General features: G+C 53.0%; 1 protein-coding gene across 3 annotated transcripts; it reads left to right on the plus strand.

Moving 5' to 3' along the window:
- The first annotated feature begins 1,277 nt into the window (after window positions 1–1,277).
- ATP1A2 (ATPase Na+/K+ transporting subunit alpha 2) lies at window positions 1,278–27,736 on the plus strand. 3 transcript variants are annotated; one of them, XM_059934534.1, is made up of 23 exons: window positions 1,278–1,390; window positions 6,715–6,819; window positions 7,013–7,072; window positions 8,545–8,748; window positions 9,249–9,362; window positions 9,615–9,749; window positions 10,448–10,565; window positions 12,283–12,551; window positions 13,446–13,644; window positions 13,780–13,889; window positions 14,031–14,165; window positions 14,895–15,084; window positions 15,200–15,375; window positions 18,858–18,994; window positions 19,451–19,601; window positions 19,690–19,858; window positions 20,095–20,249; window positions 20,868–20,991; window positions 21,198–21,343; window positions 21,549–21,679; window positions 24,188–24,289; window positions 24,387–24,478; window positions 25,438–27,736. In XM_059934534.1, exons 1-23 carry the CDS (start codon window positions 1,379–1,381, stop codon window positions 25,464–25,466), a joined length of 3,063 nt encoding a protein of 1,020 aa, XP_059790517.1. In that variant the 5' UTR covers window positions 1,278–1,378; the 3' UTR covers window positions 25,467–27,736. The 3 variants fall into 3 exon arrangements, with proteins under 3 accessions (XP_059790517.1, XP_059790522.1, XP_059790524.1); XM_059934539.1 differs by having other exon boundaries at window positions 19,690–19,846; XM_059934541.1 differs by lacking the exons at window positions 1,278–1,390; window positions 6,715–6,819; window positions 7,013–7,072; ... (2 more) ...; window positions 9,615–9,749; window positions 12,283–12,551 and having other exon boundaries at window positions 10,472–10,565.
- The last annotated feature ends 52 nt before the right edge of the window (window positions 27,737–27,788 follow it).

Below are 27,788 nucleotides of genomic sequence, written 5' to 3' on the forward strand. Positions count from 1 at the left end.
GTGCTCCCACGAGAAGGCAGGCGCAGGATCTTTTCTTCACTCTCTGCCCCTTCGGGCTCCCCGCTTCCTCCCTTTGCCCCAATTCTTTGGCTCTTTTAACAAACAAGCAGCAACACCACCTCTAGACCAGAGGGTCGTTTCCTGGCTATCTCCTCTACTGCTGTTTCTGGCTGATGTCAGGTTCCAGACCCCCTTCCTGCCAGAGGTGAGGGCCCACCTCTCTCCCCAGGCACTTCCTCAGTTTCTCCCATGCTTCCCTGAAGAGCGGCCCCTTGTCTACTACCCTCCATCCTGCCGGCTGCAGACTTGCCTTCCCTTCCCCACCAGAAGAAGGAAGCTTGTAGCCCTCCTTTCTAGTTCACAGGTCTGGTACTTGTTAAGATATTGATCTCCATACATCTCTTAGAAGCTCTGAATTTGCCTCTTTTGGGGCTTCTCCCCACGCACCCACAAACCCCAGGCACAATTTCAGCCTAGAGCTCCTCAACTAAGGGAGTGGCGTGTCCTGCCTGTAACAAAGGTGAACGAAACTCAGAGATATTATCTGGGAAGCCTGCTGGGCTGTCTCCTCTGTGCCCAGCCTGTCCCTCCGCCAGCCACCTCCCAGGCCCCAAGAGTCTTGATTCTCAAACTTTGGAGAGGCTACATCTGGAGGGCTTGGGAGACCCTCTCCCCTCCATCTCCAAGCAGACTTCATGCTGCTCCTTGAGCTGCCTTTGACTCTCACCAGGGCCCCCCTCATACACAAGGGCTGGCCTGGGGTTCCACCACTACCTTTTCCTGGCTTCGGTATCCCCACCACCTCTACAGTTGGAAGGAACAGTCTCTGCTTCTTTCTCTGGGAGGTTGGATGTAGACTCAGGAGACCCAGATTCTGACTCTGTTTTATCAGCTCAAATTGTTCAATCTCCCTGGACCTCAGTTTCCCCATCAGGAAAACAAGAAGAAGGGTCAGATCTCATGGCATCTGGCCTCCGGGATGCTGAGGGGACTGCACCCCCTCCGCCTGTCCCTAAGGGGCATGTTCCCAACCCGGCACGGCCTCTCCCTGCTCTCAGCAGCGGTGGCCCCAGGCCAGGGCTTGGAGGGTGAGGGGAGCCCAGGGGGAGCACTCAGCGGGACAAACGGACCTTCCACAGGCCAGTTGCTTAAGGGACGGGAGGGGAGGAGTCCTCAGAGATCCTGTTTCAACAAACGTTTCTTTCCCGAGAAGGGGAAGGCGGGGGGAGAGGGGGAGAGGGACCTATTTAAAGCTCCCCTGTTGCTCACTGTCTCTGTCTGTCTGCCGGGGTCTCTGGCCACCCCAGGCTGGCGGTGTGAGCTTGGGATCCTCCTGGTGACCTCCCCCATCCAGGTCCCTCAGCCACTCTGCCCCAAGATGGGCCGTGGGGTGAGTATCCCCAAAGAGCAGGGGCCTCTCTGGGGGGAGCAGTAGTGCTCTCTGGACGGTGAGGGGGGCTGGAGGGAAAGGATGAGGTGGAGATGGGATACGGAGGGAGGAGCAGTGGGCTGGTTTGAACTTGGAACTGACAGTGTCCCAGCTACGACTGTGTGCACAGCCCCACAGCACAGACCCATAGCGCTCAGCCGCCCAAGCGCTGTCCTCTCCACCAGCAGCCCCAGCACTAGCCCCGCAGCCCACCACTCGCATCCCCTCCGGCCCTCCCTCCACCCCCTCCCTCATCTCTGTCCCTGCTCCTCCAGCCACATCCCCACGGTTCCTCCTCTCTCACCGCATCTCCCAGCCTCCCAGCTGAAGGGACATTTGGTACTGTTAATCCTCCCCGCCTTCGCCACCCTCTGAAAGTATCCATTCCTCTGGGAGTCCCAGCCTGAGAGGATGGGGGTCCAATCTGAGGTTGGACAGAGGGGCAGGGACAGCTGGGCGGAGGGTGCGGAGGAAGAGTGATGTGTCCCCAGCCCCCCGTCCAGCGCCCCCGGATGTCCCGGGCAGCATTGTCCTCTGGCTGCAAGCCATGTGCTTTGAGGACTTTCCCAGAGGCTGGTGAGAGCCGCCGGCACCCCCCTCAGTCCACCCCAGCCTGTGGCATTCTGCAGCACTGGGTATGCCAAGGGGAAGATTAACAACCGCCAGGGAAGGGGGGTGGGGGGCAGGGCCAGGGCTTTGAATTCTTTGAAATGAAATTTCCATATGGAGGAAAGTGACCCAGTCCCTTTACATCCTGCGCCTGGCGGCTTTCCTTTTGTGGAATGCTGGCAGAAGAGAGCAGGGAGGGAAAGGGCCTGGGGAGCGATGGGAGGGTGCTGAGGAAAGAAGGCGCCTGTGGGGAGATGCAGGGCTCTTTGGGCCCAGGGGGGTCAGGCAAGGACATGGTATCACACTGAGTTTAGCAGCTGAGAAAACTCGGAGCTTGGACACCAGGGTTCCTGAGCTAGGGTGGGAGCTATAAATAGAACTGGTGTGTGAGTGTGTGTGTGTGTGTGTGTGTGTGTGTGTGTGTGTGTGTGTGGTTTTCATGTGTTCTCCATAGGCTGCAGTTGATACAGACATTCATGGGTTAGCACCTGTGTCTGTGTCTCAGCAGACAAATTTGCAAACGTGCAGACCTTCAAGCATGAGTGAGCATAGATGTCACGGTGTGAGGGCACGTGAGGTCTGTGAAGAGCTATGTCTGACGTGCGGGCTTCACAGAGGAAGAGCTCACAACCATGGGAAGATACTGTCTGGGGACCTTCAGCTGCACCTTGACATCTTTTGTTCCCCCAGGGAACGGGAGTCCCCAGCTGAGGCACAGGACCTCTGACCTCTCCCCTCCTCCACCTTAGCACAGGGTGGACCCAGCTCAAGAGGTCCTGCTTGAGAAATGATTTGACCTTGACTTCTTCAGGGGTCTGTGCTTCTCCCCCAGCATCCCTGAACTCCCTTCCCATCTACTCCCAGTAGCGAGTCAGCGAGCAGGTCTGGTTCTGTCCAGACTGAGGCTGGGGAGAGTGGGGGGACTTAGGGAGGGAGCTTGGAGTTCACCCGGCCAGGAGACCCCTGAAGAGGGAAGGCACCCCCCATCCAAATCCCCCTTTTCCCTGCAGAGCAAGGGCTCACTGTCACCTCATCACCCTGTGACTGTGAAGGGCAGCATGGGAGTTGGGGGAAGGGACAACCCTGGTGGGAGGGAGCCCAGCCTGCTCCAGCTGCCACCGAAGGGCAGCAGTGGGGGGAGGGCTGGCTGATTTCCAGCTGCCCCGACTCTGTCCCAGCCCTGGGCTTTCTCAGAAAGAACTCTCTGTTCTCCTTCAGCACTCAAGGCCCAGAGAGGGGGACTTTGGACTTGTGGATGGGGGAGGGAGGAGGGGAGGGGAGTGGTCCTTGCTTCCTCTCTTTCTTGCCTGGGCAGCCCGCTGGCCCCGAATCTCCGCAGGCTCCTGGCTGCAGAGCCTGAGATCCCTGCCAGGACAGGAGGTGGGACGGAGCAGTGTGTCCCCAGCTCTGTGCCTGCCTGCAGGAAAGCAGGATGGGCACTTAGGGAAAGGGGCTGCTGCTCAGAGCTTCCTTGCTTAGCCACCATCTGTACATGCCAGACGTACATATGTGGGCTGGGAAATTTTTTAAACCATGCCTTTGATTCTAATTTTCATGAACTTTACTTCATGTATCCAACCCAATCTCTGGCCTCTTGTCTCTTCGCTGCTTTTCATCCATTTCTCAGTGCTGTCCCATCAAGGACAGAATCCAAAACATTAGATTTGTGAATCCAGGACGTTTCAATCCATTCAGTTAAATGAGCCCCCCTGAGTCACCTGGGGAAGCAAGAGGTAACACTACTCACAGCCCTTCCCCACTCCTACTGTTGGGCTGCCCAGGAAGATCAGCCTTCAGGAAGCCAAAAATAGCCTTGATTCATAGATGTTTCACATGGAAACAAATGCAAGATTTACTGATCACCTTTGCTGAGAAGAGCACTTCTGAGCAACACAGACTGCAAAGAGGCTAGATCATTCTAATGATCCTTCTAGATCTTTAGTTTCTGGGCTATAACGGTGTCCACCTCTCACTGCACCTCCCCCACCCCAGTTCCTGATTTCACTGGTCAGACTTCTATATCTCCAGGTGCTAGATGCGTGATCTCTTGTGATCAGGGCAGCTGCCACATTCCTTGGATGGCTCCTCTTTGCTGGTAAAAAAATGTATCATCCCCAAGCACAGTGGATTTTTAGGGCAGTGAAACTACTCTGTACACTATAATAATGGATATATGTTATTATGCATTCATCCAAATCCACAGAAGGTGCAACACCAAGAATGAACCCTAATGTAAACTATGGACTTTGAGTGATAATGATGTGTCAACATAGGTTCATCCATTGTAACAAATATACCACTCTGGTGCCAGATGTAGATGGTGGGGAGGCTGTGCAGGGTGGGGTAGGAGGTATATGGGAGCCTGTCATTTTTGCTCAATTTTGCTGTGAACCTAAAACTGCTCTGAAAGAAAAAGTCTGTTTTTAAAAAATAAATTATCCTGCAAAAAAAAAAAAAAAGGGCAAACACCTTGACTGTAGATCCCACCCAGGTGTTCCCTCTTTACAGAAAAAAAAAAAAAATGAATTTCATCATAGTATAGAAAAGCTCATTCTTGAAACCCTGGCATGGCCCTTAGGGTCCAGTGGAAAAGTGGAGGCGCAGGACAGGAACTGAACAGTCCCTCTGTGACAAGGACACGACATCCTGAGGGAGGTGGGGGGAGGAGAGGAGCCTGGGGAGGTAGAGGGGGTGGGAAGGCACTTGTCACGTCACCCCAGGCCTCCCCAGCTCCCTCCTATCCTATCACCCAAGACCCCTTGGAAGGAGAAATTCCCCACCCTCTCCCCCAGAAGGCCCCTGTGAGGCCCTGGAAGCCTGGTGGCGGTGAGGAGACCACAGACCTGTAAGAGGAGGGGGAAATGGTAGCCTCACGAGGCCCCTGTTAAAATGTTCACCTGACTTCACTAAAGGACCCAGGAATGCCTGGACCTAAGAGTTCCATGCATTTTCAGTTTTAGATTTATCCTCAGAGACAATTTCTTTTTTTTTTAAGTTAAGAACCTGATGCTCTTTTTTTTTTTTTTTTTTAATTTATTTATTTATGGCTGTGTTGGGTCTTCGTTTCTGTGCGAGGGCTTTCTCTAGTTGTGGCGAGCGGGGGCCACTCTTCATCGCGGTGCGCGGACCTCTCTTGTTGCGGAGCACAGGCTCCAGACGCACAGGCTCAGTAACTGTGGCTCACGGGCCCAGCCGCTCCGCGGCACGTGGGATCTTCCCAGACCAGGGCTCGAACCCGTGTCCCCTGCATTGGCAGGCAGACTCTCAACCGCTGCACCTCCAGCGAAGCCCCAAGAGAGACAATTTCTTTTTTTTTTTTTTTTTAACGTCTTTATTGGAGTATAATTGTTTTACAATGGTGTGTTAGTTTCTGCTGTATAACAAAGTGAATCAGCTATACATATACATATATCCCCATATCTCCTCCCTCTTGTGTCTCCCTCCCTCCCACCCTCCCTATCCCACCCCTCTAGGTGATCACAAAGCTCCGGAGCTGATCTCCCTGTGCTATGCGGCTGCTTCCCACTAGCTGTTTTACATTTGGTAGTGTGTATATGTCCATGCCTCTCTCTCACTTCGTCCCAGCTTACCCTTCCCCCTCCCCGTGTCCTCAAGTCCATTCTCCACGCTCAGAGACAATTTCTTATATTTTTAGACAAACAGGGCCCAGTCCCCTCCTCACGCAATTGTGCTCGGGGGCTTCAAATCCTGTGAATTGCCTCTTACCCAGTCGCAATTTATTTTTTAAGCTCTGAGGTCAACTTTTATTTCTTGGCTGACAGGACCTGCAGACACATGATCTTCCAGCACCTTTCATCCTGCCCAAGCAGCGGCAGCCTAGTCCCAAAAGTGCCGTGGCCAAAGGGGTTGGGGAGTCACTTCACATTCCAGGCTGGAGGCGAGGGGGGGCTTGGGGGTACTCCCCCACAAACCTTTGCCAGCAAGAGGTCATGACTCACCCCAGCCCCAAATCCTGCATTCTGGTGGGAGGTGGCAGCAGGATGGGGAGGGCTCCCAGGACGCTCTGCGCGCCCATTTCCTGGACGCACTGATCCTCCGACTACTGATTTCTCCGTCCGTGAGCCCTGCTCATCCCATTTCCACGCTCCACCACCAGACCCTGTGGCTCCCCTCCTCCTCCAGGCACTTCCCTGCCCTGACCCCTGACTCCCCAAAGACTCTTAACTGCCTCCCCCCATTCCTAACTGTCTCGACTCCTCTCTGAGTAAAGCAGCCATGGTGTTGGGACAAAGACATCCTACTGCTTCCTCAACGACCCCCCTACCCTGTCCAGTCCCTTCTACAATTCTAAGTAGTGTAGGATGGTGGTTTTCAAGGTTTCTGTTTACTATGCTTTAAGAGCAGGCTTCTTTCAACAAACAAAATCTTAGCATGAGCCCGACTGCTCAAAAGCTAAGAGTGGGATCCTGAGTCCTGAGCCCCTCAGCCTTTCCCGAAGTTCAAAGGTAGAGCCCTGGGGCTCTGCTAATAGTTTTCAAACTGAGGGCCTGGGGTCCCCGCCACCCTGCAACCCCCTTTCCTCCCCTGGGATGACCACTGACTTCGAATCCACTGGCCCCCCACTCCCAATGCCTGGGGTCCCAGGCTATCCAGTGGGAATAGAGGCTCCAGCCTCCGTCCTCCCTGACTCCTCGGGCTCTCCCTTCCTCTTGCAGGCCGGCCGCGAGTACTCACCTGCAGCCACCACTGCGGAAAATGGGGGCGGCAAGAAAAAACAGAAAGAGAAGGAGCTGGATGAGCTGAAGAAGGAGGTGACCATGGTGAGCCCACAGCCAGCCCAGCCAGGCCATGGAAAAGGGCTCCCATGTTGGGAAAGCTGCCCCTCAGGGAAGCTCGTGCCCACCCCCCATGCTCCTTGCCTCACTGCTGTGCTCTCAGTGCCCGCAGATGCATTCTAGACACACACACACACTCTGCCTCCTTCCCCAAAGCAACTTGCTTTCCCTTCTCCAGGACGACCACAAGCTGTCCTTGGATGAGCTGGGCCGCAAGTACCAAGTGGATCTGTCCAAGGTCAGTGAAGGGGCTTCTAGGGAGGGCACCAAAGAGGTGAGAGAACCACGCAGCCTCAGGGTAGAAGGGGCCTTAAAACTCAAATCCAACCATCTTTACAGTTAAGGAAACCGAGGCCCAGAGACAAGGGACTAGTTGGTGGCAAGGCCGAAGCTAGAACACAGATCCCCTGCTTCCTGGTCTACAGCTCCTTTCCTGAGTGCCTGGAAGCCAGAACTCCTTAAAACCCAGGCCCTGGAGGGCCTCTGGGCCGGGCTGTATCCCAAGCAGCTTCAGTGACACACCTCCTCTCGTGGAACTGACATACATGCAATAGTGGGGGAACCCATGGCTATTATCAGAGTAATGCGTTGGGTGCTGCTATGCATGTAGCACTGGGGTAGATGCTTTACATACTTTCCTCTGATCCTTACAACAAGCCAGGTGTGGAGACCTGTTCATTAAAACAAGGAGACTCAGAGAGAGAGTAGCTTCCCACGTTCATATCAACAGGTAGTGGCACAGTCACATTGCCAAGCCCATCATTGTGAAAAGTAAAAAAATCATTCATCAGAAATGTAATGGGTGCATACCTACTCCTGTAGGCCTTCCTTGACTGCCTTTTTGAAAATTCTACACCCCCTTCCTTTACTTTATTTTTTTAAATAACACTTTTCACTCTCCGGCAGTAATGTCTATTTATAGTGTGTTACCTCACGAGATCATAAGCTGTACAAGGCAGGAGCTTGTGGGTCTTGTCCATCTCTGGATCCCCAGCACTGACCGTATTGCCTGGCATGTAGTAGGTGCTCAATACACATTTATTAAATAAATGAGGGGACAGATAAAAAGAGAAGTAAGAAGTGGCCTCTGCATTCAAGGAGCTCAAAGTCTAGCAGCAGAAAGGAAGGCAAACAGAATTCCAATGCCATATAGTGAGTACAGCTCTAGAATCATGCCTGGGATACAATGGGACCCAGAGAGGGGACATGTGAGCCAGCCTGGGGCTAGGGGAACAGGGTCAGGCAAAGCTCTCTGGGGAAAGAGATGGATGGTGACCAAAGCTGTGTGACATTCATGGTCAATAATGTAGGACTCTTCTTGAATCCTTGGTGAAGGGGGGAATCTGAAGGCAGAGAGATGGGGTGGGGGGTGGAGATCAATTGAGATGTCTTTCCAGGGAGTCTTGTCAAGGCTGCCTCCAGAGGAGATTATTGTGGCCCTAACCAAAATGTGTCTCAACCCAAGGCTGACCAGAGGTGGGGGGACCACAGCCAAAATCCTACTCAGCCTTCAAGTCCTCCAACACCCACTGCAAATGCCACCTCCTCCGTGTGGCCTCTCCTGATGGTCCCCTACCCCTTCCGACCAGGTGGGAGTTTCCTCTCCACCTGGACATTATTCCGCTGCCAGGGAGATGGTGGGAAGTGGTGAGGGGCCTGGCTGGTTCCAGATGCGAGCTCAGCTCCCACACCTCTCCTTGCCTCCCTCAGGGCCTCACCAACCAGCGGGCCCAGGACATTCTGGCTCGGGATGGACCCAATGCCCTCACCCCACCCCCGACCACCCCTGAGTGGGTCAAGTTCTGTCGCCAGCTTTTCGGGGGCTTCTCCATCCTGCTGTGGATTGGGGCCATCCTCTGCTTCCTGGCCTACGGCATCCAGGCTGCCATGGAGGATGAACCGTCCAATGACAATGTGAGCCAGCACGCCTGACCCCTGGACCAGCCCATGATTCTGTCTGCCAGCCCTGAATCTCCAGTACAGTGGGTGGGGGTCAGGGAGCAAGACCTTCCTGTACAGTCTGACAGCCCCTCTGCTCTTTAGGCTGAAACGGGATGAGACTTCTATACATATCTACAGACACTCCTCCTCCAACACAAACATACACAATCATTCACGATTGAGACAGCCCCTCCCTGTTCCTTCACACTTGAGTGGGCTTGTCTGCATCCCTGGGTCTTTAACCCCTAGAGAGGTCCTAGTCTTGGGAACTCCTTATGATTTTCCCCACCCCCTTTGGTCTTAGGAGGTTGGGGATTAGGAGGTTGAAGGAGAGGTGGGAGAGAAGGACTTTCTTCCACCATTCTCACTCCCAGATGCAGACAAAGGGGGGCATTGAATGCTCATCCTGAGTGGCAGCTGCCCCTCTAGGGTTGGGAAAAGGGCAGGTCCCTCAAAACCTTTCTCCTTACCAGCTGTATCTGGGCGTGGTGCTGGCAGCTGTGGTCATCGTCACTGGCTGCTTCTCCTACTACCAGGAGGCCAAGAGCTCCAAGATCATGGATTCCTTCAAGAACATGGTGCCTCAGGTAGATGGCGGAGCTGGGCTCCAGGCTGGGGCATAAGGTTTCTGGGAGACTCATCTCTTCACCTCCTTGGGCTCTGAGATGGAGGCTTGGGCAGAAAAGACCCTCCAGCTCTTCACGCCAGGACCTATTTTGTTGCTAAGGGTGCAAGGTCTGTCCTCCTTGGTGGGGTTGGAGGCGAGGTGGGACACCAGCAAAAGAGGAAGGTAGGGGTAGAGGTGAGCATCTCCTGAGATCCCCGGGGCCTCCCCACAGCAAGCCCTCGTGGTGCGGGAAGGAGAGAAGATGCAGATCAATGCGGAGGAGGTGGTGGTGGGAGACCTGGTGGAGGTGAAGGGTGGAGACCGAGTGCCTGCCGACCTCCGGATCATCTCTTCTCACGGCTGTAAGGTGAGGGGGCCAGGCCAGAGCCACTGGCTGAGTCCACAGAGTAAGCTGTATAAAGCTGAGAGGGGCCCGTTGGAAGTTTGAAGTTTGGGAGGCCCAGGTCCAGATGTCAACACCTGCCCCACACTGCCCAGCCACACCTTGTCTCACATATTACACGTATGCATCCTTGTATCTGTGTGTCATGAATGCTCTGCACCCCCGGTGTTTCTTTGATATCCACTTTATAGCAATCATGTATTGAGTATTATTATGCGTCAGATGCTTTATATACATTCACGCAGGCTACCTAATTTAACTCTGCAAGAATGGTATAATCGTGCCGGGTGGTTGCATGTGGCCACACGAGTCATGCCATGCACAACCCTAGACGGTGCCATTTTCATCGACTACGGTGTTAATGGCACCCCCTGTAGTTGTGCAATGCAGAGATTCTACTTCCATTCTCCATTTTACAGATGAGTGAAGGGAGGCAATGTTGGTTAAATAACTTGCCCAAGGTCACAGAAGAAGCCAGTGAGAGCCCAGATTCCAAACCAGAGCAGGGACAATAGCTGAGTAATGCTATAAATATGTGATGAGGGCAAGTGTAATTCTGTCTTGGGTGTCATGGAGACTGAGTGTGGCTGGAGTCAGGACACAGCTGTACGTGCATGAATGCGCCTGCCCATCTGATGACTCCACACTGCCTTCCTCCTCAGGTGGATAACTCATCCCTAACAGGCGAGTCGGAGCCCCAGACCCGCTCCCCCGAGTTCACCCACGAGAACCCCCTGGAGACCCGCAATATCTGTTTCTTCTCTACCAACTGCGTGGAAGGTGAGAGGCTAGCCTGGTGGGGAGCCCCTGGTCCCAGCATCAGCTGAGGGAAGAGACTGCATCCTGAGCCTCCAGGCAGGACTGGGGGCTATGGCTGTACTTACTTGTCAAAAGCCCGGCTATAGAGGAGGGAATTGAAGGGGCAGAGAGCCCTGAGTGTTACAGAACTAGTCCCCTCCAGAGAGCAGGGAATTGGCTGGGGCGGCATGATTCCAGGGAAAAGTCACCTCCTCACAGAAAGAGCTCTGTTCTGTCCACCCCAGGACAGCGCAGATTCCCAAGCCTTCAGATATGGGCCAAGACCCGTACACACATACACAGACGCACACACGTGCATGCACACACACACGCACACGCCCCAAACCATCCTTGATTCCTAGAAGTCTCTGGTTTGACTGATGGCTTCCATCTCTCCTGGTTCTGGAACTAGTTGCTTCGTTCGACCCTTGCTTTGACCAGGGCCCAGGCTGGGGAAGGGACAGGAAAGCTTTCAGTCCAGGTGAACATTCAGGCCTTCCTTCAGGCTGCATCCTGGCCTGCGCTTCACCAAAAGAAACTGTTGGTCATGCACAGGCTGCCTGGTGTGCCCCACCACTGCTCTGGGTTCTAGAGATGACCAAAGTCCAGGAAGAGCTCCCAGAGCTGCCGCCACTGAGTGGCCAGAGTCCAAGCACAACCGAAACCCTTGCCCTCTTTGGTTGTGCCAGTGAGCAGAGTTGGGCTGACTCAGAGAGGGAGGCCGGAGACAGAGCTGGTGGGAGGAAGAGTCTGAGTAGACCCTGGGCCTCAGAAAGTGGGTCAGAGGAGGCCTTGCACCCCCCTCCTCACACATACCTTTCCCTTCCCGTTTCTCATTTCTCTTCAGTGTGTATTCTGTTTCTCTGGGCTTTCCCCCTCCTTCAGCAAATTAGAATCATAGTGAAAATCACCACACATTGTTTCCTAACTTTTTAATGTACTGAGATTCTGAAATTTGCTCTACATTTCCCACAATTGATAAAAATGCCTAGTAAAACATGTCCATTGCTTACTCTGAACTGGCTTTGAAGAGAGGAGAGGAAATGAATGGAACTAACATTTGTTGAGTGCCTACTATGTGCCAGGCACTGCTCTAGGTGTATGACAGCACTGTCTCATTTCATGATTAAAACAATCCCTAGGTAGAAATTCAAAGATGGATGCAAACCCAGGTTTGGCTGGTTCCGATGCATGCTCTTTCCACCCCAGCACACTTCCTCCCCTGAAGACCCGTGGAATGTCTACATAAGTGCTAGAGATTGCCTAGCTTCTTCTATAGAGATTCGTGCCTAGTGTTGAGAAAGAAAAACTTCAGACTACAGGGAAAGTGCTTTACTTTGTGTTTGTGATATATTTTTGGATGATAACAAGTATGAGATTGATCTTACTGAAATACCACAGGCAATACTTTTATTTCATTTACTGAATCTCCTCAGTTTGAACCTTGAGTTTATTTGCAAGGTTTCTCCCCAGGCCCAGGTATAAGAGAAAATAATTTGCTGTTGTATTGAGTCTGGGATTGGCCATCTATGCTGGGAGAGGAAGCCAAGGGAGGTACGATCTAATGACAGTGACCCACCAGGATTGGAGTCTTTGGCTTGTTTACTCTGTGATGGTTTTCCTCTCCCAGGAAGTAGGATGAGACTTCAGTTCCTGGGACCCCAAGGCACCCAACCTGGTGTCCCTTCCTGTGTTGTAGGCACTGCCAGGGGCATCGTGATTGCCACAGGTGACCGGACGGTGATGGGCCGCATAGCCACTCTGGCCTCAGGCCTGGAGGTCGGGCGGACACCCATAGCCATGGAGATTGAGCATTTCATCCAGCTGATCACGGGGGTGGCTGTGTTCCTGGGGGTATCCTTCTTCGTGCTGTCCCTCATCCTGGGCTACAGCTGGCTGGAGGCAGTCATCTTCCTCATCGGCATCATCGTGGCCAATGTGCCTGAGGGGCTGCTGGCCACTGTCACTGTGAGTGGGTCAGGCCAAAGGGCCTCCAGGGGAGGGCTTTGCTACCCTGCCTCAAAAGCAAGAGAGGCTATAGCTTCTCTGCAAATTTTTTACTTCCATCCCCTAAAATCACATATTCGATTCTCCTTTAATACATGGCTTAGAATGTGAGTCTGAAAAAGATCATTTAATACATGGCTCAGAGTTTGAGTCTGAAAGGTTTCAGGTTGGGCTGTGCCTTCACTCTCAGTTTCTCTCCCAGAGCTTGTCCTGGTTGCCTTTTCTCACAACCCTTGTACTAGTCATCTCCCCACTGCCCTCTGGAGCTCATCCTGGCTAACCCTCCCGTCAATGCTCTCTCCAAGGTCACCAGTGACTAGCTAGCAAATCCAGTGACATTTCCTCAGCTCCCGTCCTTAACTCTGCTGCTGAAATGGATACTGCTGTCCACCCCCCTAGCATTCTCTCCTTCATTGATGACTGTGACTCATCACTACCCTGATTCTCCTCTCCCCAGTCCCCTGCACTGTCTCCTCCTCCCCACCTCCACCGATCCTCAGTCCTCAGTGCTCTGCTTTCCTCCTGATGCCCCTGAGTAAGCTCATCTCCTCCCAGTTTCTGGTGCCTGTTCGGTGGTGATGACTCACACATACCTACACCCTGTTCTACTCTGGCCCTCTCTGGAGCTCTGGCCAAATATCTTCAACTCCCTACTGGACACTTCACCTAAATATACACTCATGATCTCAGCTCAACACGTCTAAAATGGAACACATTCATGACTTACACCTAGGTCTCTCTCAGTGTTCGTGCAGTAGGATCAAGGGAGGAGGGACAGAGCCATGGTCTGGGGTAAGGACATGGATATCTCCAGCTTCAGGCTGAGCCCTTTTTATTGCCCTCTCTCTCTACCAGGTGTGTCTGACCCTGACAGCCAAGCGCATGGCTCGGAAGAACTGCCTGGTGAAGAACCTGGAGGCAGTGGAGACGCTGGGCTCCACCTCCACCATCTGCTCCGACAAGACGGGCACCCTCACCCAGAACCGCATGACCGTCGCCCACATGTGGTTTGACAACCAGATCCATGAGGCCGACACCACAGAAGATCAGTCTGGTGATTGAGTGCTCTACCCAGAGTGGGTGGAGGGGACCAGAGGATGTTCAGGGCATTGGAGTGGCGGGGCGGGTGGGGTGAGATAAGAGGTCTAAAGGAGAGCCAAACTCCTGCTTCTCTCTCCTTTCCTCCCAGGGGCCACTTTCGACAAACGATCCCCCACGTGGACCGCCCTGTCCCGGATTGCTGGTCTCTGCAACCGTGCTGTCTTCAAGGCAGGGCAGGAGAACATCTCTGTGTCTAAGGTAGGGGGTCGGGGGATCGCCACAGCCTGCTCACTTTGCTGACGCCCACCTTCCCCTCTTGCACCCTGTGGCTGCCTCGGGGACGTCAGTGCCCTCCCTCCTTGGTCCTCCACTGTGACACTGAATTCTCCTTGTTGGCAGCGGGACACAGCTGGTGATGCCTCCGAATCAGCTCTGCTCAAGTGCATTGAGCTGTCCTGCGGCTCCGTGAGGAAGATGAGGGATAGAAACCCCAAGGTGGCGGAGATCCCTTTCAACTCAACCAATAAGTACCAGGTCTGGTTTGGGTGCCAGGTCAAGGGAAGAGGGAGAGATGGAAGTGAGGGGCACACAGAGTCAAAGGGGAATCAACAGCAGGAGAGAGAGCATCTGAGCACCCTGTCACCCCTGCCTCAACCCCTGGGGCAACGTGGGTGACCAGATGTCTGGTTGCAACGACCAACCCCACACCCAGCTCCCAAACCTTCATTCCTTTACTACAACCTGTCACCTTCTCAACTCTTCTTCCCAGGGCTCCACATCCTCTGGCTCCAGTCCCCCAACCCTTCCATCCCATTCAGTTGAACCATACGTCAGAAATTTCCTTAGGGTATCCCTCAGCCTGCGGGCATCTGTTAAATGCCAAGAATGCAGTCTCAGCTATGTCCTGTAAAAGCCATAGGGGTAAAGCTCCCCTAAGGCCAGTGTGGTGATGGGGCGTGGTGATGACAAAGCCACCTCTCCCCTAGCACAGGGCCTGTCCTAACTGATTGGAGTAAATATTTGCTGAGTGAATGAATGTCCTATGGGAAGATGACTCTCAGGTTACAGAGTTAGGACTACGAGGTCCAAACACCCATCCACACACGGAGACTCTCCCTATGTTGACAACGGTTGATGGATCAGGGGTTATTTTATTAAGGGAGTTTTCCTTACCAGCCTCTGCTCTGTCCCAGGCCCCGTGCTGGGCACTGGAGCTTCAAGACAAGTGTGGCCCCTCTGTAACTGCCTTTCCTCTTTCTCCAGCTGTCCATCCACGAGAGAGAAGACAGCCCCCAGAGCCACGTGCTGGTGATGAAGGGGGCCCCCGAGCGCATCCTGGACCGGTGCTCCTCCATCTTGGTGCAGGGCAAGGAGGTCCCTCTGGACAAGGAGATGCAAGACGCCTTCCAGAATGCCTACCTGGAGCTGGGAGGACTGGGGGAGCGAGTGCTAGGTGAGGGGCCAGAAGCAGGGAGCAGGGCTGAGAAAGGCTTCCCTGGGATGAGGGGCTCTGGGGGCAGCCCGGGAGCCACCTTGCTGCTCTCACTCCTCCCTTCTGTCCCCTTCAGGCTTCTGTCAACTGAATCTGCCCTCTGGAAAGTTTCCTCGGGGCTTCAAATTCGACACAGATGAGCTGAACTTTCCCACGGAGAAGCTCTGCTTCGTGGGGCTCATGTCCATGATTGACCCTCCACGGGCTGCCGTGCCGGATGCTGTGGGCAAGTGCCGGAGTGCAGGCATCAAGGTAGCAACCTCACTTCGTCCCTCCTCTCAAACACCAAAAGTCCAGGGGCCGCAGAGGCTGCTTCCCTGGGGAGACCTGGGCCACTGGTGGCCTCCTTCCTGCTGACTGAGAGGAGAAGCTGTCCATCTGCAAGGAAAGGTCGGTCCCTGCCTTGGAGCTCTCACCCTTGTCCCTTTTGCTCAGAGTGACCAGTCTCCCACACCCATCCTCTCTCTCTGGGGCACGGCTCCTTCCATTCTGGTTTCAAGCCGATTAGTCACCCTTATCGTGGAGATCTGGTTGTCCTCCCTTTCCCAGCTACTGCCCAGTCTCTCTAGCCGTCTAGGATGAGATTAGTAGGCTCTCGCCTGCAGCCACTCACCTCCGCCCCATAACCCCGTAGACTAGCTCTGGCCCTCATTCCACCAAGCATACCTCTCCCACCTTCTCTTCTCCAACTGCAATTCCTTCTCAATGACCACTCCCTTCTCTGTAGGACATTTGTGCTTCATTCAACAAATATTTATTGTTTACCGAGCACTGTTCAAGGTGCTGGAGTTCAACAAACAAACAAAAATCCCTTCCATCTTGGTTACTTTCCTGTTTCCAAGATACAGCTCTTTACAACTCTTAACCTGTCCAGTTACCAATTCTGGTGCCATCGCTTGTTCCACCTTTTTCAACTTCTCACCTACTTCCAAATCAGTTCAACTCAACCTGTCTACTGAGGGCCAGGGACTGCACCAGGCACTGGGGATAAAAAAGACAAATGAGATGCAGTGCCTGGCCTCCGGAGCTCATGATCCCTCAGGGGAAACAAATGCCTTTAAATTAATCACAGAACAATTTTAACAGATAGGGTCTTTGAGCACCCGCTAAGGGTCAGATACTTTAATAATAAAACAAGCCTATTGTTTTGTGAGGTTTTATATGCATCAAGCACTATTCTAAGCACCAGACCTGTATGATCTCATTTGATTTTCACAACAACCCTACAAGTAGGCACTAGTATTTTCCCTTATCTACAGAGACGAAAACTGAGACGCAAAGTAACATGCCCAAGGCCACAGGGCTGATAAGTGGCAGAGCCAGGATTTGAACTGAGGTATCTGCTATTTTTTAACCATCACACTAGAGGGCTTATATGTATATATGCACATATATGTGATTTCTGAACCCTGCAACCACTCTAATGTCTCCAAGGTAGGCATCATTATCCCCATTTAAAAATAAAACAAGCTGAGACTCAGAGTGGGTAAGTAGCTTTCCCAAAATAAAACTGCTCGTAAAAGGGAGACTGGCTATAGGAAGCCAGGCCAGCTCATCCAGAAAGCCCGTGCTCCCCTTCTCGCCAGGCAGCCTGTTACCATGATCAGAACAGTCACCGAGGCCTGGGGAAAGCATGTCCAGGGAACACAGAGCAGCAGGGAGCAGTTAAGTCCACCCCGCAGAACTGGACAATATTTTACAGAGGGCATGATATTTGATCTGGGCCCCGAAGGGTGAAGAGCCTTTTGTAAGGCAGGGAGGGAGTGGAAGGCGTGTCAATAGCAGGGAACAGTGTGTACCCAGCCGTGGTTGGACTGCACGGGGCATGTGCATGTGGCAGTGGGAGGTGGCCGAGGGGCGCCGGAGATGGAGACTGCAATCAGGGCCAGGGCCAGTTGGAAGGATTTTGCTTAAATGCCAGACTTGGGTTTTATCCTGAGAGCCACAGAGAGCCGCAGGTGTCACAGGGCAGAGCTAGCCCTTAGGAGGCTACCTGGATGGGGGAGGGGCTGGATTTGGAGAAGAACTGGGGCTGGGGAGACAGCATAAGAGGCTATTGCAATAGCTCAGGCAAGATGATGACCCAAATGAGGGCAGCGACAAAAGGAGTGGAGTAGTTACTTTTGAGAGATGTTTTGAGAACTTGGTGACCATACTCAAATGGGGAGGCGAGAAGATCCAGGAGATAAAGGGACTGAATGAATCGAATGGATAGTATCTCAGGTGGGGAGCAGAGGAGAAGGCTCAGTGGGGGTGGGGAGCAGAGATAAGGAGTTCACTTCGCCCTGAGATCGGAAGGTCTGTAAGATGCCCAGGGGGAGAGGTTTCAGGGAAAGTAGGAATATGGCTGAGAGCCCAAGAAAGGGGGCCAGGACAGGAGAGTTCAGTCTCATTCCCATGTGAGTACAGATTAAAGACACGCTAGTATGCTTGAGTCTATTGCTCAGGAAAAGAGCAGGGGTGAAGAAAGGGGAGGGGAAGGAAACCCTGGGCCACACCAATAGGAAGGGCAAGTGGAGAAGGAGGAACCAGTGATGAGGGGGAAGGCGGTGACAGGTAACCCTTAGTGAGTGTCCACCTAAGGCCACTAACTCCTCAAGACGAACTTGAAGGAAAGACTCATCATCTCCATTCTGCTGAGACTCAGTGAAGGCACTTGGGGAAGGTCAGTGTTTCACCTTAGGTCTGCTAGGAGACACCAAAGCTGCTTCCTCGCTCAGGTGGGAAAGAGCACGAAGAGGGATGGAGGGGAACTGGGAATGAAGGAGTCCATGGGAGCCAAGGGAGGACAGGGCTTCAAGGAGGGGGTGGTAGACAGTGCCAAACCCCTCAGAGGGTTGAGTAGGATGAAGACTGCTAAGATGCTTTTGTCTTTCAGCTGGGAGGCCCATGTGGCTTTTAGGGGTGGAAGAGAAGGCAGCGGGGCATGAAGAGGCTTCCTTCTCAGCATCTGTGGGATTTGTCCCACAAACCCCTACATGCAAATGGTCTCCTAAGCCAGCTCTGACCTCCTGATGCTTGCAACATCCTCTTTACCAGCCTCTCAGATGCTGACCACCTCCCCCATCCAGCTCCATCCATTCTGCAACAGCAGCAATGAATGTCATGGTTCAGGCAGGAATTACCTTCTTCCCACATTGGGAAGGGATGTCAGAGGCAGAGGAACAGGTGGTGGAAGGCAGCAGGGAGGGATGGGAGGGAATGTCTCCCTCCCATCCCTGCCCTGTCTGATTAGGATGTCGGCAGACATCACACTGGGCACTAAGAAAACCATGTCCGTCTGGTTCCCTGGGACCCGGAGCAAATCATGGGCCCCTTGCTAAGCCTTTGTTTCCTCACTGGTAAAATGAAGGAGCTGTTAGGGGTCCTTCCAGGTGTGACAAACTCATATCCCATGAAATTCAAACTCCTAAACAATCCTTGAGGCTGCTCTTCCAAGGGACCCTCATTAACTTGTTACTCTGTCAGAGAGGCTTTCCTCCAGTTAGGCAAACTATCTCTGATCTCCTGAACACAACTTGTCGTTGTCTCTCCCCCTCACCCACTCTCTCTCTCTCTCTCTCTCACACACACACACACACACACACACACACACAGAGTTCCATTATTTTGGCTGGGATCTTCCAGTCCCACCATCTAGAGGTCTAGCTCTTCCGACTTTGGGAAAGGAATAAAAGGAGAAAAAAAAAAAACCTTAATGCTGCTTTCCTTTTCCCTTTTCTCCTTCCTGCCAGGTGATCATGGTGACCGGGGACCACCCTATCACAGCCAAGGCCATTGCCAAAGGTGTGGGTATCATATCAGAGGGCAACGAGACGGTGGAGGACATTGCAGCCCGGCTCAACATTCCTGTCAGCCAAGTCAACCCCCGGTGAGGCTCTGCAGGACCCCTCCCCCATCAACTCAGCCTCTCCCACAGGACGCTTGAGCATCCCCTGAGGGTATCTGGTCCTAACTGCCGGTGCCCTGGTCCCGAGTCTGTGGCCAGACTGTGCCACTGATTAGCTGTGTAACCTTGGACCTGTCACTTTACCTTCCCGAGCCTCCATTTTCTCCACTTCAAAATTAGGGTAGTATCCACGCTGCTGGTTGCTATAGGAGCGAGATGCAAATAAAGGAAGTAGCACCTGGCCCAGCACACTGTACTGACGACTGTGATGCTGCCGCGTGGTGAGGACTGAGCACCACCCCCTCAAAGAGAGAAATGGGACAGGCAGGTCGCTGAGTGTCAGGGAGAGGAAGACTGAAGCTGTTGGGGAAGCCCCGGCAGTGGCGAGGAGGGCTGGTGGGGTACCAGGGAATCAACCGGCTCTGCCTCTGCCTCCAGAGAAGCCAAGGCGTGTGTGGTGCACGGCTCTGACCTGAAGGACATGACGTCAGAGCAGCTGGACGAGATCCTCAAGAACCACACGGAGATTGTCTTTGCCCGGACGTCTCCTCAGCAGAAGCTCATCATCGTGGAGGGCTGTCAGAGGCAGGTGAGCAAGGGGGTAAGGGTCAAGGCCAGGGCCAGGGCCAGGCGCGTGCAGGGGCTGCACCCCCAGCCTGGCTGTACCTTCTCCCCAGGGAGCCATTGTGGCGGTGACAGGGGACGGGGTGAACGACTCCCCCGCACTGAAGAAGGCGGACATCGGCATTGCCATGGGCATCGCTGGCTCTGACGTGTCTAAGCAGGCAGCCGACATGATCCTGCTGGACGACAACTTTGCCTCCATCGTCACGGGTGTGGAGGAGGGTGAGGGGGCTACACGGGCTGGGATGCCGTCCAGGATGTCTGAGCTGGCACATCTGCTTCCCTGCCTTTTACCCCAATTACAGACTCAACTCAGGATTTCAGGCACCCACCGCCTGCTTTAGCTTCCCTCTAACACAAAATCTCCCTTTGTTGGGTAGACGAGCGGCCATGCTTCAGGGGCTAGGGGTGGGGAGGGTCCCTCTGATCTCTCTGATGCCCTCAGAACCTCCCCACAGGCCGCCTGATCTTTGACAACCTGAAGAAATCCATCGCCTACACCCTGACCAGCAACATCCCCGAGATCACCCCCTTCCTGCTGTTCATCATCGCCAACATCCCCCTGCCTCTGGGCACTGTGACCATCCTCTGCATTGACTTGGGCACTGACATGGTGAGGTCATGGGTTGGAGGAGGGGACAGGCAAGGCAGTCATGGGGGCGCAGCGGGTAGGGGTGGGCCACAGATGGAAGGAAAGGTGCATCAGGGACAGCTGAGCAGGCTGTGAGGGTTGCAGAGAAAATGAGCACAAAGCCTGGAAGATGATAGGGTCTTGGGTCTCTTTTTTTTTTGGCTGCGCTGGGTCTTCGTTGCTGTGCACTGGCTTTCTCTAGTTGTGACGAGCGGGGGCTACTCTTCATTGCGGTGCACGGGCTTCTCATTGCAGTGGCTTCTCTTGTTGCGGAGCACAGGCTCTAGGCACGTGGGCTTCAGTAGTTGTGGCACGTGGGCTCAGTAACTGTGGCTTGCGGGCTCCAGAGCGCAGGCTCAGTAGTTGTGGCACACGGGCTTAGTTGCTCCACGGCATATGGGATCTTCCCGGACCAAGGATCGAACCCGTGTCCCCTGCATTGGCAGGTGGATTCTTAACCACTGCGCCACCAGGGATGTCCAGGGTCTTGGGTCTTTATAAGTGTTTGAATTGTGTCAAAGATTCTTCACTGTTGATCATCCTCTGCTCCCACCCTCTCCCTTCAAATGCTGTCCTCTCCCCAACTGCCCCCTTGCACAGGTCCCTGCCATCTCCTTGGCCTATGAGGCAGCTGAGAGTGACATCATGAAGCGGCAGCCGAGAAACCCGCAGACAGACAAGCTGGTGAACGAGAGGCTAATCAGCATGGCCTATGGACAGATCGGTGCGGCCGGGCCCGGGGCTCAGGAGGGAACCCCAAGAAGTTGCTTTTCCCAGCCTTTGGAGCGATGATCCCCCTGCAGAATTCCAGGATAGGGGCCAACTCCCCAAGGGTCAGGGATGTCCTTCTCTGGCCCGTAGGGGCTGGCCCCATCCTGTTACCTTCTATGACCCAGGCCCTGCCCTTTGTCCTTTGCCCACCACCCACAGGGATGATCCAGGCGCTGGGTGGCTTCTTCACCTACTTCGTGATCCTGGCAGAGAATGGTTTCCTGCCTTCACGGCTGCTGGGAATCCGCCTCGACTGGGACGACCGGTCCATGAATGACCTGGAGGACAGCTACGGACAGGAGTGGGTAAGTGGGGCTGTGTAAGTGCAGATGCACACATATGAGAGGGTGGGGCTGAACGTCTGGCAGGAGCGGTCAGTCGTGGCCAGTGGGATTGGGGACTAAGGGTGGAGTAGGTGCCCAGGGTTTAACATCTGCCCTGGACCACGCGGGACCCTGTTCCTACCCTTTCCTCTCACACTCTCACCTCTCTCTGCCCGCCCTCCCCCAGACCTATGAGCAGCGGAAGGTGGTGGAGTTCACTTGCCACACGGCCTTCTTTGCCAGCATCGTGGTCGTGCAGTGGGCTGACCTCATCATCTGCAAGACCCGCCGCAACTCAGTCTTCCAGCAGGGCATGAAGTGAGCACCGCCCACTGGCCCTGCCCACCAAGCAGAGCGCATTCAGGGCGCACTCACCCACCCACTCCGGCTGGGGTCTCTGATTGTAGTTGCCCGGCTGTATATCCGTAGCCTTTTTGGAAATAGATGAGAGAAGAGGAAGGAGGGCTATGACTCTTTCTGATGAGTTTTAATTTGCTCCTAAAATCTCCTTCATTATGGTCTCCTTCCATTGTCCTTCCTTTTCATCTTCTCCCTATACCTCTTCCCTCCCTCCCTTCTTCCTTCCTCACTTCCTTCCTCTATCTTATACTCTATACTCACCCCACCCCTTGGCCCAGCCCTAAACACAGGGTCTCCTGTGCTCCCCTCCACTCGGCAGGTAGCTCTAGTTTCTAGCACTTGCCTTGTGGTGGTGATGTTGTCTTTGTGGGATCTGTGAGCTGCTCAGGGTCAAGTTCTTATAGTGTGAGTTACACATGCCAGTCACTGCGCTAAGTGATTCACAGACATCGTCAAACCTCACAGTAGCTCTGTGAGGGAGGTATTATTTTCATTCTATGGATAAGAGACCCCCACAAAAAGTTAAATGGTGTGCCTGAGGTCACCCAGGTGGAAATAGCTCAGCCAGCTCTGTTTCTGAAGCCCAAGCTCGGGGCTACTACACTGGGTGGCTCACCTGTCACAGAGCCTGGCACCTGGGGGGTACCCAGTGATTCCTCTGCAGCTCCAGCCTGGATGGTGGTCAGTGCCGAAGCTATCACTCCCATTATCTTTCTTTTCTTCTACTGCAAACAATGGGCACAATTCCCCACGTGAGTTTTGTCACAATTTCTTAGTTTGAGAAAAAAAAAAAAAAAATGCCAAAACTCCAGTGAAGTTAATAGTGTTTGAGATCCTAGGGAGAGGAAAGGGAAAAGTCTGTTAGATGAAGGAAGGAGATTCCACTGAGCTAAAAACACCAATGGGGACAAGGCAGTGAGAAGAGAACAAGGACCAGAGGGTCCAAGACATGGGGTGACTGACCGTGCAGGGCATGGGTGACAGAGCAAGCAGGGGACATAACCAGCCCAGCTAAATCCTGCCCATCTGAGAGGCAAGTGGAAAAGAAACTAAACAGAAGTCAGACTGGGAAAGGGAAGGAGTACTAATACCAACAAGTAACCTGGCCCGAGGCAGCCTTAGCACCTTATGCCCCACCCTGGGGTGTCTGGACCCTCAGGGGTCCTCAGAGATGCTCTGTGCATTATTCAAACAGCTTTATGGAAATTAACCACTTCCTCTAAGAAGATTGCCAAGCTTACCAAAGTGTCATTGTCAGGCAGAAGCCTAAGTATGAACTATAGCGATCACATGTTAATGCACGATTCTCTTTGGAAGCCGTGTGTATTGCTAATTAATTTTTTAATTGGGAAAATATATTCATTCCTTTTATTTTGGCCTCGCTGTGGAGCATGCGGGATCTTAGTTCCCCAACCAGGGATCGAACCCGTGCCCCCTGCCATGGAAGCGCGGGACCCCAACCACTGGACTGCCAGGGAATTCCCTATATTCATCACTTATGAACAAATGCAGCTGGAGAGACAAAAACCAATTAAAATGTGGCCTTTATAGAAGAAAAATAAGAGGTATCCTTAATGAGTGAAAAGTTTGGGAACCACTGGCTTAAGCCATGAAGAGGTGCAGTGCATGAGATTATAAAATACAGCTAAGAACGTTCCACGTTCAAGAGCTCTCCATGCATTATCTCCCACAATCTTGCCAGCAATCGTAGGATATAAAGGTACTATCTCCTCCAGAGAAGGAGCATGAGACTCAGAGACGTTAAGCAACATTGCTTACAACCAGAAGCTAGTAAGCGGCCCGGCTGGGACTAGACCCCGCCTGTCCGACTCCAGACACTGTCCTCAGAGCCTTATTCTCTCCTGTTCTTCAGTTCTGATGTGGTGAATATATATTCAGCACTTTTTATCCAGTGAGCTTTCCCTTTCTGAGTACTTTACAAACATTCCCTTCTTTATTGAATATCTATGACCAACAACTACCTGGGGCTGTAGGAGACACTGAGAGGGTAGAAGACATAATTGGGTCCTGAAGTGAAGGAGCAAGCATCTTGCTGGGGAGACGACACTTTCAAAGGCCACGTGCCTAGAGCAATAACAAGATTATAAGCTGCGTGAGGGCAGGTTCCCGGGTCTCCAGCAGGAAGCTCGCATTGACCACAGCATCTCCAGCACAGAGCGTATCACCCAACACATAGGAAACATTTATTTGATGAATGAAAGTATGTGTTATAGACAATCATCGGAGGTAAAATCAGTAAGCAGAAAAATTAAAGACAATCTTTCTTTGGTTACATTTAGCATGAGGAGAAGCATTTGAAGAAGACATGGGAAGACGTCATTTATAGCCTTTCCCCAGCGTTTCTTCCCGCCTCTTTCCCTTCCACCACCAGGGGTCACCCTGGATCTCTGCCCCTCCTTGCCCTCCCCTCCAACGCTACCTAACCTCTTTTCTTTGCCTTTCCAGGAACAAGATTCTGATTTTTGGGCTCCTAGAGGAGACAGCACTGGCAGCCTTTCTGTCTTACTGCCCGGGCATGGGTGTGGCCCTGCGCATGTACCCGCTCAAGTGAGTGTCTCTTTAGAAGGGCCCCCTGCTAGGATCCAAGTTCTGGTCCCTTTGAAGCAACCTCTGATGGTCCTGACACTCTCCATTGTTTCCTCAGGGTCACTTGGTGGTTCTGCGCCTTCCCCTACAGTCTCCTCATCTTCATCTACGATGAGGTCCGAAAGCTGATCCTGCGGCGATATCCAGGTGGTAAGCACCTCGGCGCTGCACCCCGACCCCAGCAAAGTGCAACTCCCCACTGTGGCTACCTCCCCCTCCAGGGCTCCAAACCCGAACTCCATTCCTACTACGGATCCTTGCTCCTTTTCCTCAGTGCCCTCAGAGCCTCGGGTCCGGGGTCCTAGGAGCCCTGACTCTGCTGAAGCTCTCCCTCTCAGATTCCCGTCCCACCTAACACACAACTGGTCTCTGAGGCCCTCCGCCTTCCACCTGAAATCACAGAACATCAGAACTAGAAGGGCCCTCCGAGGTCATCTAGTCCCACCTCCACATTTTACAGACAAAGAGAGGGGCAGAGGTGAATTTATTCGTTCAGGGTCAGAAAGCCGGAAGCAGCAGAACCAGCGCTACAACCCAGCCCTCCTAATTCCCAGTCACCAACCAAGTATTTTTTTTTTCCCAACAAGCATTTTTGATCACTTACTGGAGGTTGAAAATGGATGGCCCACAAGCCAAATATGGTCCATGGATATTGTTTGGTTTGGCTGCCCTATCTTGCACAGGTGTTTTTTGTTTTTTGTTTTTCAATTGGCCTAATAGCTAAAACTTAGGGGCTTTCACATAAAATCCAAGTTTCTGGCTTCTCTTGAAAAATCACAGGCGCTGTCGACCCCAGGGCCCCATTTCTGGACAGCAACAACGGACGGCTGCCCTTTAGAAACTCACTTGTTACCTGAACAGCCCCTGTTGCCATTTGTATTTTCACTTCCAACCAAACCACTCCGGGCCCACCGTCCCCTGTGCTAAATGCAAGTCTCTCCTTTCCCCTAATCCATGGCCTCATGGAGTCCCCTCCCCCACCCCTTCACCTTCCACAGCTGCTTTCCTCAGCCCCTTCCCCAGGCCTCAACCACCAAGCCCCTAGGACATTTATCTCTTGCCTCCTCTTAAGCTCACCCTGCAACCCCTGTGCCTAATCTTTCTAACAGGCTGGGTGGAGAAGGAGACATACTACTGAGCCCGTTGGAAAGAAGAACCAAGCATGGGAAAGACGGGGGGGCCCTGAAGGTGTCTCAGGGATGGCATTGGGGAGGGGTGGAAAACAGTGGGGTGGCATTTGGGGAGAAGACTTGGGGCAAGAGAATGAGGCAACTCAGCAGGCCGAGTTGCGGGGAGTGGGTAATTCAGCTTGGGGTGATTGCCCCAGAGGCCTATCTAGGAGCAATCAGCTCAGACACTACATGTCAGGGGTCCCTCCCCAGATCCTGCTCCACTCCACTCCACATGCTGTCTACCTTACCTGAGGAACCAAGGGGTACCCCAGCCCTCCCCGATCCCTGTTCCTTCACCCCCACCTCCCACTAGAACAGATCAACACCGAAAGGCAGGGGTCTGTCTAGACCAGGAGGGGAACTGTCTCAAATCACCCGTGTCCCTTTATCTCTCCAACCTCACCCCACTTCCCACCTTCACCCCTCATTTGCTTCCTGCCCAACTCTGTCCCCTGCTTCCCCCTCAGACCTGGAAATCACAAATGGTGCCTCCTGGTGATGGCTAGGGCCTGAGGCCAGAAAGGGAAGCCAGCCAGTTGGAGAAGCTGGCCCGTCTCCCAGTCAAAGCCATTTAGGAAGCGCCAGAGCAGAGCTGGGCGGGCAGGTGGGAGAGTGGGGTGTGGCAGAGCAGGGGGACATGAAAGGAGAAAGAATGTCAATACAGGATGTCTGACATAGATCTCTGGGCTCCAGCTCTGTGACCTGCCCTTCAGAGCAGCGGTCCCCAACCTTTTTGGTGCCAGGGACTGGTTCCGTGGAAGACAATTTTTCCACGGATGGGGAGGGGGTGGTGCAGGGGGATGGTTCAGGAGGTAATGCAAGCGATGGGGAGCAATGGGGAGCTGCAGATGAAGCTTTGGTCGCTCACAACCACTCACCTCCTGCTATGTGGCCCAGTTCCTAACAGGCTGCAGATCTGTATCAGTCGGAGGCCCGGGTGTTGGGGACCCCTGCTTTAGAGCACCCCGACAGTAGAACCAATTCCAATGTCACCAGAGTAGCAGCAGAGGCAGGACCAGGAGGCAATCTCAGGAGTTTCACTGAGATTCCCATGGAGCTTCACTGAGATTCCCATTCCCATGGTATTCCCCACTGACCCTTGGTTTGTGGTCTGTTGGTCCCCGAGGCCTAGGTGTCACAGATGCTCCAGTTCTCTCCATCACGTGTGCTTGGTAACACCCCGCCCTTTAGAATGCTGAGTCCTCAGAAGTTCCATGTGGTGCTGAGAGGGGGAGCTGCCAGCTCATTCCCTGCCCCTCCCCCCTTCCCCTTCATGCCCATCCGGATGAACCTGCGTCACTCCCAGGCACTGCCAAGCGAGCCCTGGAAAAGGAGGTCCCTGGCCATAAGCTGGAATTGGGGTAGAGAAGTTCCCAGAAACTTCCTCTCTTCCAGGGACATGAAGAATCAGCTTAGGTCATGGATGTGGTTAGAACCTCTGGACAACAAGAGAGAGCGTTAGGAGACCTGCCTTTGACCTTCTTTGACAGCAGGGCTGTTCCTCCCAGACAAACGCCCTTCACGCTGGTGATCATTGTGCCCACTTTCCCCTGAGACGAGGAGTTGGTTTCAGGTTCCTAGAGGAAGATGCTTTTCCCTCCCTAACCCCCTCCCCACCTCCACTTTGCTCTGCAGGCAGCTCTGCCCATTCTCTAAGCCTGGCTTAGAAGGCTTAGGGAATGTCCTGTAGAGAGAATCCTAGATGAACCAAGCAAGTGTGAGAGACACCTAAGGAAAATGGAAGACCTAAGGCAGTAAGGAAGGAAGCAAAAAAGACAAACATCAGGCCCATAAACAACCTCCCAAGGGCTATTACTTCATTACACTGGAATTTTACTTTATCAGAAGTACCTTGAAATAATGAGTCATTGCCTTGGGCTTGGAAAGCTAAATGGGAAACCATATTAATTTGGGCCTGATTAATTTGAGATTTATTGACCATGGACAAAAGTTTATCTTTGTACAATCAATAAAATGGCATTTGTTTAGTAAATTAAGAGCATAAACAATATTGCTAGGGTGGCATATGTAGTCTCCTAAAACAATACTTTTGGGGCACTTTAGGAATATCCATTTAGAAATAGTGAATGCATGGGCTAATTGTCATCAGTTCTTATGTATTTGTTAAGAAACATCTACAAGACCTTTACTTGGTGACCTTTTGTAAGACATTAGTTTGAGGCACTACGTATGTACTTGAAAATAATAAAGTTGCATTTCTTTATGAAAGAAGAAATCCCTTCCATAATTCAGATTTCTGTCCTTAATACTTGCCTCCCTCCCAAACT

This window comes from Balaenoptera ricei, chromosome 1 (assembly GCF_028023285.1).
Source record: "Balaenoptera ricei isolate mBalRic1 chromosome 1, mBalRic1.hap2, whole genome shotgun sequence".
In the NCBI taxonomy this organism is placed as follows: Eukaryota; Metazoa; Chordata; class Mammalia; order Artiodactyla; family Balaenopteridae; genus Balaenoptera; species Balaenoptera ricei.